The sequence below is a fragment of the Nannizzia gypsea genome, genomic scaffold (genome assembly GCF_000150975.2).
Source record: "Nannizzia gypsea CBS 118893 supercont1.5 genomic scaffold, whole genome shotgun sequence".
Lineage (NCBI taxonomy): Eukaryota > Fungi > Ascomycota > Eurotiomycetes > Onygenales > Arthrodermataceae > Nannizzia > Nannizzia gypsea.
In genome coordinates, this window is record NW_003345197.1 from 393,388 (window position 1) to 405,528 (window position 12,141).

The following is a 12,141-nucleotide window of genomic DNA, read 5'->3' on the forward strand; positions in this document are numbered from 1 at the left end:
GTCGTTGAAGACCTCCAACCCCTTCCAGGACCTTTTGTTTTGAGAATCCAAGGCAACTTGAAGGGGTGGATTTGGTTTTTTTTCTTTAAACAAAGTCAAGTTCCTTCCTTAATGACAAGGGGTTGGCCCTTGAAATTTATCCTTTTTTGCCCTGAAACAAAAACTTCAATCCATGTATTGGCCCACGTTTGTCGATGTCCGGCTTCGTGCAGGAGGTGCCTTAAATTTGGTCAAACACAGCCAAGGCAATCGGACCGCTCATTCCTCCAAGTGTTGCCCAACTTCTCTTGTAAGCCCAACCGCAATCTCGACGCTATCATCGGTGGGCTTATGAAGTAGAAGTAGCAGTATCTGAGCAGCAACCATCTCATGCACTACTTGCTGGTTGCATAAATGCGCAATGAACGTGGTCGAAGATATGCAAACAGCCTTGTCGTTTCGTTTGAAAGCTTTTCGGAACTGCACAACCAATCTGTGTAAAAGAAGCTCTCCAACTTGAGGAAGTTTCGTGTTCACGATGGCAGCCATAGCAGCATAAATCGGGGTAAATGGTAAACTGGCAGCCTGGGCTTTCATAATACTGCGGCAAAACAGGCCTCGGCCGCGAACCAGATTTTCACCAAAGAGCTCGGGCACAATATGCTTGATGTTCGAAACATTGACTTTATTGATCAATCCGTTTATCGACTTCTTCAGCGCCTCCCATGCCATCCGTTGGTATTCCTTACTGGTCTTATCAGTTATCTGAGCCTGGAGAGCCCGCAATCTTGCAGGAGGTATATATGTGCCTCCGGAACGCATGTTCAAAAGCTTTTCATATTCGGCTTTTGCAGCTGCCTGCTTCTCCTCCTCTGTCAGCGGCTTGGAGGCAGCGGCCCTTTGAGGTCGACGAAACCGTTCTGCCAGCTCCTGCTCCCTCGCATCCGGCTCACGCTGGCCATTCCCAGCATCATCCTGGGCTGGTGCACGGCGGCGACGGTCTGGCGATGGTGAACGCGACGTTGGCGACCGCTTCCGAGGGACGGATGCGCGCGGCGAATACGAAACTCCTGGCGGTGGAGTTGGCAGGCGGACCGCTGACTGCATCGCCATCATGTCTGCCATCGTAGATAAAGAGTGACAAGCGCTGTAATGAGCAAGGAAAGCGCGCTGGTTGAGGATGCAAGGTTCAATCCAGGTCGAAGATCGCGAAAGTTTTGAGCCTTTAGAATCGGTCACGTGATGCCTACTTTGCGATTTTGATGCATTGCAAAGTTGGACCTTCATTAGTTAGGTGTTATCTGTTCGCTGGAGCCGCTCTCTAATTATAGGACCAAGAAGTGAGAAGTGAAGAGAAGTAAAGAAGTACGGCCGAGCCCGTAGCCTGCCTGAGTACAATCTCACTTCTTTACGTGTCGACCGTCGCTCTCCTCAGATATGGTAAGTTGTCCATTTGAACCAAAAAAAAGGAGGCAAGCATAGCTAACCAGTGCCACAGCTAGGCCAACTGTTCGGCTTTGCCATGCTGCTCGTGGCAACCGCAGTGTTTCTATACTATACGGCGTGGACTCTGTTGATGGTCAGTCTACCGTTCCAATCTGTCTCCCGTTGCCTGGGCAGTTAATTGACTCTTTTTTGTTCGTTTAGCCATTCGTTGACCAGGGCCACCCCCTCCATGACCTCTTCCCACCGCGAGTTTGGGCTATTCGCATCCCAGTAATACTCACAATCCTTGGATCTACGGTGGTTGGCACATTCCTTGGACTTGTCATGATTCGGAGTAACCGGAAGAAGGCAGCAAAGGCCAAAGCTGCAGCGCTCAAGAAGAAGAGCTGAACGTACCGTCAAGAGTTAGCTACACCACGGGGCGGTTACACCATTATGGTCGCGCTATGCTCATGAGAAGCATGCCGTCTTCCTTCCTTGGATGGTTTCCTTTAGCCGTTGCTACCCTCCTTTTTTGCGACGTATTTGAAGCAGAAAAGCGTGCATAGATATGTGCGTACGCATTCGATGATAGGGGCGTTGCTTAGGGTTCTTTTCTTTTCTTGGTTTTCATAGTAATTTATGGGAATATCGAACAGCGGACTGGGAGGGTTAGACCGTTTTCTACTACTAATCTATGTTAATACATCATCATGTATGGAGTACATCTATATATTTGCCCGTTGAGCTAGTTGTGTATAATGACCAGGGGAGATGACCGCCCAGCGTGCTATGGCAGCTGTCACCCGTAACACCACCACTCGCTCTTCTACTTCGCGTGCTCCTCCACCAGAGACCTTCTCTTTCTTCTCTCTTCCCTTCTCTCTTCCTTTTTCTCTTTTTCTTCTTCTTCTTCAGCCTTCCTTTCTCCCTCTATCTCTCTTTCTCCTGCCTTTCACCATCGACGAAACACGTGAGATATCCCATCACGTGTTTGCTGAGTCATCTATCAAGTGATGACGCTGTTCCTGGAAGTTTGCCCTGTTTGCAATCCCTTTCTTGCCTCTTCAGGCCTAGCGCCACGCCTGCAAAAAGAAAAGCGGCAGAAAAAGAGGGTCCCGCCCATGACCGCATCGGGGAGGGTCGTGACTCTGTCTGCCCCGGGCGCTTCTTATTTAGAGGAAACATCGTCAACTTCATCTTTCCACCTTCTTCCCCTCCTGCAGCTGTCTTCCTGCCCAGCACCCACGACCAACCAGAGAGCCTACTGCATACTGAGAAACGCCTGCGTCCTACGCTCCTACGTCCTACGATCCCCCCGGCTTGCAGCAAAGCCTGGTCTATCGAGCTATCTGACCCTGAGCGCCCTGCAGCTCCGGGCAAGGAGCTTGTTTGCCCCACTGTGATACCTACCTCCAGCTTCCAGAGCTGCCTCCTTGACGCTGAGATCCCTTCCCGCGGGCATACCGCGGACCAAGGTATTAATATTCGTCAGTCTTGTACGTGTTTGGCTTGCGACAAACCCCCCTATCTCCCGGTGTAGCTGGCTCCTGTCCCGTGTTCCTGCAAATCTAACGTTCCGCAGTTGTGGTAAACGCGCAAAGAGTTATTCGGAAACCTTCGTTTAGCAGTATCGACGATACGCTTTTCTCCTAGGCAGTAAGGGATACAGGCAGAGAGATCCTCACGGGCGGCGTTTTTCGGCCATAGGTGTTGCTGGAAAGCCAACGGCGCTTACCACGTCACCTTGTATGCTGCAAGCGTCTAACACCCGCCACCAGAGAAGCCAGTCGCCCGCCCCAAAAAGCCCTCTCTCCCAACCACCGCTTACATCCGCGAACGTGGCGAAGAAAAAGAAGGTTTCAAAGAAGTCGGATGATGCTGTTAGAGACGACCATGATAGCACGGCTAAAGGTGAAGCGAAAGCGCTTTTTGATGAATCGTGAGTAGACACAGCTATACCACATTACGTATTGCGAATATTTAACAGTAGATGCTAATTTATACTCACAGATATGAACCTTCACCAATGACCCAATCACCTGCTCCTTCTATGCCGACTATGCCTCCCACAGTCGGCCCCCCAAGCACTGTTGACTCACCGGCCTTTGGGCCTCTGGACTCCTACTCGCCTTCTCCTGGCGAGCAAGACCTGACCTCAAGGACAGATTCGTGGGCACGAGGCATACCATTCGGGAAAAGCCCGCCAAATGATCCTACGGATGGAGTCGGCTTTGCAGAATCCCCTCCAGCCTTCACCTTACCATCTCGTGGAGAGGTTTATCGCGAAGCTTCTCCATCTACATCACCACCGCAGGCTCGACTTCGGCCACCAGGTTTTGCAGATGCAACCCCAGCGTCCACACCGCCAAACAGCTTGCCTAGAGACAGGCAGCAACGTTATTCTATCAGCAGCTATCGTAGCAACAGGATAAGTTTCCCGCCACCACCTCACCATCCACAGCCGCATTTCTATTCTGCGCCTGACGTTGATATACCTGGGGTACCGCAACCAGGTAGTAAGCACCATCAGCAGCCTGGGCATTCGTTCTGTGCCGTTGAGCCTCTTCCCGGAACCTCGTACAAGTCCGCCAAGACTGGAAGCAATGTGATCCTCGTAGGCCGAGACGGAGAGCTAGACGTTCTAGGAATCGAAAATTCACGAACGAAAGTAATAGGCTCTATCCAGGGGCTGAATGGAAGGGTCATCGATGCCAAACTCTTAACATGGACCTCCGGCGTCGATCCTTTCGCGTCAATCCGGCCTTTAGTTGCGGTCACCATTCATGGTATAGTTCCAAAGGAAGAGAATGGCACCTTGCAAGCTTCCCCACCCGATTCAGAACAGCTGGATTTGCTTACTGGCTCGTCTCCAAAGCAAGCAACAAATGCAAGACCAGATATTCCCCTAGTGCAGACGAGAGTACAAGTCTACTCTCTGAAATCTAGGGATCTTGTTTCAACCTTGTTTGCTACTAAGCCAGTCCCATGTATCGATACCTTTTCTGGCGTTGCCCCATATCTACCTCCACCTACAGCCAATCTCAGAATTCTTGCTAGCGGTAATTTGGTTATTGTGGCCTCTGGCAAAAGCGGCGAAGTTATGGTCTTTGGCGTGGCTCGTCCTCCTTCTCCGATTGTTTACCAGTGTATTGGAAAAATGTGGACAAACATTCAACCAAAGGAAACTCGGAGATACTCTAATTCTTCTGCCTCAACTGATACAGACGACCCACAGGCAGAGGCTTCCCGCGCAGCCAAAGTTACGGATGTGCCCGTTCTTTCTGTTAGTGGACGTTGGCTTGCCGTAATCAGCCCATCACCAAACCGAGTATCACTCCAAGGTGCAGTTCCGGCCCACATCACACCTAGAAAGATCTATGGAGTTGATGCCCATACGCCTCCATCCCGACCTTCTGTTACGTGTGGGGTAGACTCCGGCGAAGGTGAAAGCTTCCTAAACAAAGTCGCGAGAGGCGTAACCCAAGAAGTGTTTAAAGGAGCGCGGTGGATTGGAGATCAAGGCATTCAAACTTGGAACAATTATTGGAACAAGGATTCACAGACCGGTAATTCTACTCCGTTACGCCGACCACAGTCCATAGATCAGCATAGCTTTGCCGCGGATATGTTACCTCCTACGCACGCCCAGGAGACTCAAACTCCTCCATCGAACGAGCCAGATCTTGTCTCTATTTTTGACCTAAAGCCGCTAGAAGATTTTCAGGATGGGAAGTCTTCAAACCCGCATCCAATAGCTACTTTCCAGCCTCCTCATGGATGCAGCTTCCTTTCATTATCACCAAACGGACTCATGCTACTCACTGCAAGCAAGAAAGGCGATATACAATGCATTTGGGACTTGATGCAGATTCGTCATTGCCGATCTCGTGCTTTCCTTGCCGAAGACCCATCTTCTACCGCGAAGTCTAACCCTCCTGCTACTCACGTTAGACAGGTTGCTCGATATGCAAGACTGACTACATCAACCATACGCGATGTCGTATGGACAGCACCCAACGGCGAGCATGTTGCCATCATCACCAAGAAGGGAACAACTCACGTCTATGAAGTTCCGCCTGCTGCTTTCAGATGGCCGCCACTACGACGGTCAACCGCTGTCGCATCAGCGACCAACGCCGAATCATACATACGTGATGAAGCAGCCGAAGATGCCCCCCGCAACGCCTTCTCAAGTGCCATGAAGCTGGTAGGTGAAACCACGCAGCCGTTCCTAGCAGCTATGCGTGGCCGGGCTCCTAGCGTTGGCGCAGCATTTGCTGTAACCAAAGGATTCGCTATTCCATCCGCAGGAGGCAAAGTTGTAGCCGCAGGTTTAAGCAAATCAGTTGGTGCTGCCACAGAGACCATGAACAACCTCCGATATGTGGGTGAAAACCGGCTTCATCCCGCTAATTTTGCGAAAGATAGCATAGGCTCGAAGGCTGTTTGGATTGGCGATGAGCATGGTGACGAACTCTCCGTTGGTATTATGGATGGGGGATCGTTCAAGGTATATCAAGTCGGCAAGAGCTCTGCTCCGCCAAAGCACAGAAAGCGAACTCAACCATTCTTTGGGGGCAAGATTCTCGAAGCACGCCTTCCAGCCGAAATCCAAAATGCCTATACTCATGAACAAGCCATTATTCGAGGCTCCGACGCCATCACTGGCTCCTGGTCTGGTCCTACGCACCATCGTCCTGGAGGCAGTTCAAAAATAAAGTCACCACCATTAGCCCAAGCTGAGATCGAGACACATGCTCCGTACCAACCATTCCATACCGACCGCCGTGTGACCTTGAAGGTCTACTCATCAGAATCTAGCGGATCCCCCAAGTCCCAGAAATGGATTTTTGGAAATGCCATTCCCACACATACAGTCCATGTACGCAGTGCCTCTCAGAATGATAATGAGGATGAAACCGATCCTGAAGGCATGGGCAAGTCTCGTGAGATGGAGAACCTTATCAGCCTGGGAGGCGAACATGTGATTATAACCACACGTCGTAAACGTGGACGAGGTCAAAGTGGAGACGACGTTGTTGAGGATGGGTTCTTTGAAGATGATTGTGATGTCCTTGACTTCGCGAGGGACCGTGTTTAAGCAACATTAGCACTTTTCGAGCTTACAGTTGACCAAACCTCCCTTGAGAAGCTTATTACACCCACATTTACACAGCAAAGACCTTGGACTAGCCGCCTCAACAGATTCAACACCACGGCTAATATCTTTCTTTTTTTCACTTGTCATTCCATCAATGAACCGCTCTGCCTGCATCACCTTGATCCTTTTCCTTTTATTTCCTTTCATTTGAATAGCAGGATTTGCAGACTGGAAACTCTGGAGTTAAAGGGCAGCAATTTCCTATTACATAATTCTATCTACTAACATATCTACACAGCTTCATGTTGATTTCTATCTTGGGTAACTGTTCTTTCTTATTTTTCTTACCCTCTAACTAGAACATAAACATATATTTCCCCATCACAGTTTCATTTAGGTGGTTCCCTGTTTCAGCTTTATCCGGAGTTATGGTACCGTTTTTTTGTGAATCTTCCAATACACACACCTGCATATGAAATTTCCTGAGTACACCAACTCAGATTTGCATACCCTACTACCCTTTGCACCACCCTTTGCTTATTACCCCAAGTCATATTATTCATTTACCTATGGTTGCCCTTTGTCGGTCATTTTTGTTTTGATGGTTCATTCTATTAGTCAGTCTTTCATGTTTCATTGCTTGGGCTTAGGGAGTTTACTGAGGAACTGTTAGATGGGTGGTCTAAGGCTAGGGGCTGATACACAGGTTACTACTCATAAGCGGACTAGCTGACTATATAATAAACAAACACAAATCAATCAAGATATATGTATAATTATATATATATCTAAGTAACATCATGCTCTTCTTACTTTCTATTCTATCAACCTAACCAGTAATCAACTGCTGCTCAAACCCCATCCGTCTCGTCAGCCCACCAACGCTGAAACTCCTTGATTCTAAATGCCCTCTCTCTCGCCATCTCCCGCCCAGTAGCCGTCTTCATCATCCCTTCCAGCTTCACCAACTTCTCTTCAAAATGCTCTATCGCATCGTCCAAGTCCGGTTCCTTGCCGCCATCCTTGCCAGCACCCTTGGACTTGGCTCCAAGAAACGTGAAACATCTTGCTATCCCAACTGCGCCAATGGCGTCTAGACGGTCTGCATCCTGCACGATGGCGAGTTCAGGATATCCGCCTTCAGGACTGATCAGGCGCTGAACAACACTAGGGTCTTTTATCTCGGTTGAATAGGAGACGTTCGACACTATGGTCTGAACTCTCTGTGCCATGCTTGGGTCTGCATGGTGGGATACCAGGGTATCATATATGATAGTGTCGGGGTTAATCTTGTGCTTATTAGTTTCCATCTGTTGAAAGTAATAATGAGCTATGGATGATCCCACCTGTGAACCCCCGTCGGTTGGTTTAGGGAGATATTTTCTATCGGCAATATCATGCATCCAGGCCGCGAGAGTGACCACCGTTTCGTCATACGTAATAGAGGGGTTGCGAGTCTTTTCTTTTGCGAGGATCGTCTGGGCGAGCCTGACTACGCGGGAGACATGGCGGGCGTTGTGAGAGGGGTCGTGGCCTGCCATGTGTTTGGCCACGAAAGCCGATATGCGCTCGATGAGCGCTACGTTGCCCGACATCTTTCAGTTATGAATTTAAACAGTAAAAAGGGGCAATATGTATGGTATGCTTTACTTCTCGGTTCCAGGACTGTGCAAATTATTACTGTTTTAGATTTTTTTAGGACTTAACTAGTGGACCAGGGTCTACATACATCCACCGTAGGCGTGGTGGATTCTTGAGCCTCATTGTCTAAAAAGGCTCTACAAGGAGGGTATCCCAAAATATTCGATTAACGAAGTATGTAATACTTAATAATACTAGCTACTAACAATAATACATAAACTTGAAGTACTTTAATCTTTAACGGCCTTCGGACATATTCGTTGACAGAAACTGCCCACTCTTCTCTGCGACCTCCTCGACCGTGGCCCCATAAGCTATCGGAAATAAACCACTCCATTCGTCGTAATACTGTTGCATACAGGGCTCTTTCAAAATAACCGCAAACTCCTCGTATGATTCATGCGCGGACACATTTCGCGCTTTGATATACTATAATATATATTAGCAGAGTAGAGATGTACTTAAATATAGAAGTATATACCGGTCCCATGTCCTGGATCGCAGGCCAAAACTTGGATGGAATACCTGCTTTGGCAAGGTCCTTCTTCTTCGCGTCACGGCCACGCTGTATAGCACGGTTTGTTGAATGGTCACTTGCACCTTTATTTGTTGCCGAATCACTCGTATCCTTAGTAAGGTATTTGTTGCAAACTGTGATAAGCATGTTTCCAATATGAAAATTCGCCCTAATTTTTAAGTACTTCTCCTCCCTCGCCTCAAGCTTGTCAATTCGTGATAGTAAGTCCTAATCGTTGATGGATTAGAATATATTCACAAAAGATAATTATAATGACTGTAGGTATAACAGAGGCTTACATTAGTTCTGTCCTCAAAGTTCCGCTTTATAGGCGAAAATGGTGCAACGACCGACGCGGCTGGGTTCCGAGTACAATATTCCACAACAGTCTCGTTCATAGCGGGATGTGGTTCAAGTCGGAGTCGTTTAGGGTTGATTGCATCGCACTGGAGCTGGCGCTTGAGGCTCCTAACAGTGCCGTCCCTTGTCAAGTATGTGGTGGGACTCATGGCGGATTCCAACCCGCCTTTTGGAGGCGTTAGTGTATGAGAAATTGTTGGTGGCATTGTTTAGTTAGTACAAAGGACTTACACTGGATAGATTATAAGGGAGAAGAGGCAAAGGAATATTCCTTTGGTATCTGTAGATGGAAGTATAAGCTCCTTCCAGATTGGATCAGATGAATCTTGTCGGCAGTAGATGTAGTTGAGGAAGTAGCACACCTCACGAGGGTGAAGACAGGTTAAATACCTTTATGTTGACGTCATGGTGGCGATGTAAGTCATAGCGGGAGACACTCAACCTTTAATATGTAATAAGAGCATAGTTAGCGCTGCCAATTATACTGGGCCAATTAGCGCGCCGAGTATTAGCTCACTTTTTCTACATAGCACTTAGTATCAAGTGAGAAGACTATAGACGCGCTTTACAAACATATCACTTTAGCTAGCAGACTCCTAACAATTACAAACCTGAACTGATAGTAATTTGTATCTACTTTCTTGCTCTTAAGAGCTGAACCAGGGCTGGCCATGGACGGTTCCCCGTCAGCCCTAGGCCAGCCCCCGGTTTTGGTTTGAAAATAAGTACATAAAGGTATTTTGTATATCCTATAGATTCTTATCGACTTCGTTTCTCTTACACACTCTTTATATTTTCTACGCTTTTTCTTTGGCCTAGATATAATATCTTTTGCTAATCAACGTCTCCTGTGCAGTATCTACGGTTGAAAGCTTTAAACCAGAAAGCCACAATTTAACAAAACAATGGCCCCGTCAGCAGCTCCCGCAACCCCAGAAACCCCAGCAACCCCCATTACCACTGCTACCGATGTTTCGGCTGAAACAAAGGTTTTTTTAGCACCTCTTCTTCGTGCTGTAAAGAAGAACATCTTCCCAGACCAAGATGTTACAAGTGAGGAAATTGAGGCCTTTCTCCACAGAGTTTTTCGGCATTGGAAGCCGTCGTTACCCTATCATAAACCTGCAAAAGTGCGGGCCCAAGCTGGGTTTGAAGATACAGCGGTCCATATAGGGTCTCTGAATAGAGACCTACCAACTGCACTCACAACAAGGGCGGGCCGAATGATAGCTGATAAGGACAAGGTTCGCAAAGAGCAGCACCAATCTATATTAGGGCTCATCTCAGTTCCGACACGAACTCTGTGAATTTCCAATACGTCGACGGAAAATGCCGGCTCGTTTCCACCTCCCTAGGCAGCTATATTACAAGAGAATCCGGCCTAAATCAAGCGACTATGAATTTTCTAGCGATGTACCAGTTGGACCACTACAGCATTAACACAATTCATGAGTATAATATGTCAATTGCTATATTCTTTGCAAGAGACCTATTAAAGCACTGGGTGGCGGGCAACCCAGTGCATACGTCGCTGAATAAGGACGATATGAATCTTGTTCTATTTCAGCTATGCCGCAATATCGACGATGACACAAGGGCTTTGAAAATGCTACAGGAACTCCCTGCTCCAACGCTTTTTTAAAGCAACTGCTATGGGGATAGGACAAGATAGATCAAGTAAAATCTTCATATTTTTCCAACATTTGATATAATCTATTACTTTTAAGAAAACTTTCTTATTATAACGAGCTTAACCATGTCTAGCATGTTTACGTACGCGAAAACTCGGATAGAATCAATCTATCAAATTCTATAGGTTTATAGGGGCAAAAAAGAATATTCATTATTATAACGGTAAAATTATCAATGGCCGCATTGAGGTGGCCAATGTTCTAAGATAGGCTATCCAAGAGATTAGCGTCCATAAAAAAGTAGTATTCTATTCTAGGTCATCAGCGTCGCAGTAGTTATAACCTAGCGAGTCGTTGAGCGATACAACAACCATGCACGCTCGTAAAGATGCCTAGTCGAGATACAAGTAAGAAGCCCAGAGTCTAGAGAAACGATTGATCGACGTCCCATAGAGGAACAAGAAGTGCTTCTTAGCGATACAAACAATTTCCCTTCAAAGGAAGAAAGAGCCAGCTGGACGCTATCCGAGACTAATATCGGCAGTTTGGGATTCTTCCTTCAATAATGATTCTCGAGGGGCGATAAACGACCACCGCCCAAAACCTCTCTAAAAAGGCCACATAAATTGCGCCCAAAGGCCACTACCTATGTCAGCACATTTGGTGACCCCCCTGATTTACTCCGTACTTTGTGAGGCGAAAGTTGAAGAAGTGACATTCACGTGATTGCCTTCACTTAGTCAGGGCATCGGCAGAGATGTCCATATCGAGCTTAGCGCTGGCTTGCCTCAAGTTTTGAGTTTGCTCCGTACTTAAAACGAACCTCGTTTGCGAGTGTTATTAGCCTTATTTCAAAAGCCTCTGACCCTATCAAGAGTTACTCCGTATTAAAAGTGATATTCATATGACAGGAGCTTTAGTTAATTGCAAGGAAGAAGCATGGGAGAGTGAGAGGGGATGCAGAAAAGAGGGTGTCAGGTCTCGGTTGCACGGCGTGTGCATGTGTGTTGTCAGTCAGTAACCAGACAAGTTGCAGGGTCCCTCGATGGCATGGGTGGCATATGTTGATCATGTTGATTTCCCTGCTTCTGCACACACCCACAGTAGGCAGGCCCCTAGCTCTGAGTGGCCTCGAAACTCGTTCATGCTGCCTCTCGGTCCTCCACCAATCATGCCTCATGCGACCGAGCAAATAGTCAATGCGGTTCACCGTCCGCCGACCAATCTCCCTTTCAACAGGTAAGACAAAGTCTCGCCAAGCTTCACACCCAGACAGGGCATCAATCAAAGACGGCTTGACGCTGAGCCCGCCCCGTCGCCCACTGATTGGCCTTCCCAGCCCTGCGCACCCCCCAGGGCTTTTTCATTATTGAAACTCTCCCCCGTCCCCCCGGCCACCTCCGCGTATGACCCGATACGCGTTATCTTACCAGACGCCCTGGCCCCTGTATTAAAACCTAGCGCCGGATTTCAGGCCAATCACA

General features: G+C 47.9%; 6 protein-coding genes across 6 annotated transcripts; 3 read left to right on the forward strand and 3 right to left on the reverse strand.

Moving 5' to 3' along the window:
- Positions 1-258: 258 nt before the first annotated feature.
- On the reverse strand, positions 259-1,266 carry MGYG_05994 (pre-mRNA-splicing factor cwc22; the record flags this gene model as incomplete). Its single annotated transcript, XM_003171400.1, has 2 exons — positions 259-1,202; positions 1,230-1,266. The coding sequence occupies 2 exons, from the start codon at positions 1,264-1,266 to the stop codon at positions 259-261; spliced, it is 981 nt and encodes a 326-aa protein (XP_003171448.1).
- Positions 1,267-1,416: 150 nt separating this feature from the next.
- MGYG_05995 (hypothetical protein) lies at positions 1,417-1,815 on the forward strand (the record flags this gene model as incomplete). Its single annotated transcript, XM_003171401.1, has 3 exons — positions 1,417-1,455; positions 1,478-1,558; positions 1,627-1,815. 3 exons carry the CDS (start codon positions 1,417-1,419, stop codon positions 1,813-1,815), a joined length of 309 nt encoding a protein of 102 aa, XP_003171449.1.
- Positions 1,816-3,155: 1,340 nt separating this feature from the next.
- Positions 3,156-6,508, forward strand: MGYG_05996 (hypothetical protein; the record flags this gene model as incomplete). The annotated part of the gene is made up of 2 exons (XM_003171402.1): positions 3,156-3,346; positions 3,418-6,508. The coding sequence occupies 2 exons, from the start codon at positions 3,156-3,158 to the stop codon at positions 6,506-6,508; spliced, it is 3,282 nt and encodes a 1,093-aa protein (XP_003171450.1).
- An 851-nt stretch (positions 6,509-7,359) lies between these two features.
- MGYG_05997 (hypothetical protein) lies at positions 7,360-8,103 on the reverse strand (the record flags this gene model as incomplete). The annotated part of the gene is made up of 2 exons (XM_003171403.1): positions 7,360-7,818; positions 7,855-8,103. 2 exons carry the CDS (start codon positions 8,101-8,103, stop codon positions 7,360-7,362), a joined length of 708 nt encoding a protein of 235 aa, XP_003171451.1.
- A 283-nt stretch (positions 8,104-8,386) lies between these two features.
- MGYG_05998 (hypothetical protein) lies at positions 8,387-9,175 on the reverse strand (the record flags this gene model as incomplete). Its single annotated transcript, XM_003171404.1, has 3 exons — positions 8,387-8,578; positions 8,631-8,894; positions 8,966-9,175. 3 exons carry the CDS (start codon positions 9,173-9,175, stop codon positions 8,387-8,389), a joined length of 666 nt encoding a protein of 221 aa, XP_003171452.1.
- Positions 9,176-9,931: 756 nt separating this feature from the next.
- On the forward strand, positions 9,932-10,668 carry MGYG_05999 (hypothetical protein; the record flags this gene model as incomplete). The annotated part of the gene is made up of 2 exons (XM_003171405.1): positions 9,932-10,079; positions 10,271-10,668. The coding sequence occupies 2 exons, from the start codon at positions 9,932-9,934 to the stop codon at positions 10,666-10,668; spliced, it is 546 nt and encodes a 181-aa protein (XP_003171453.1).
- Between the last annotated feature and the right edge of the window lie 1,473 nt (positions 10,669-12,141).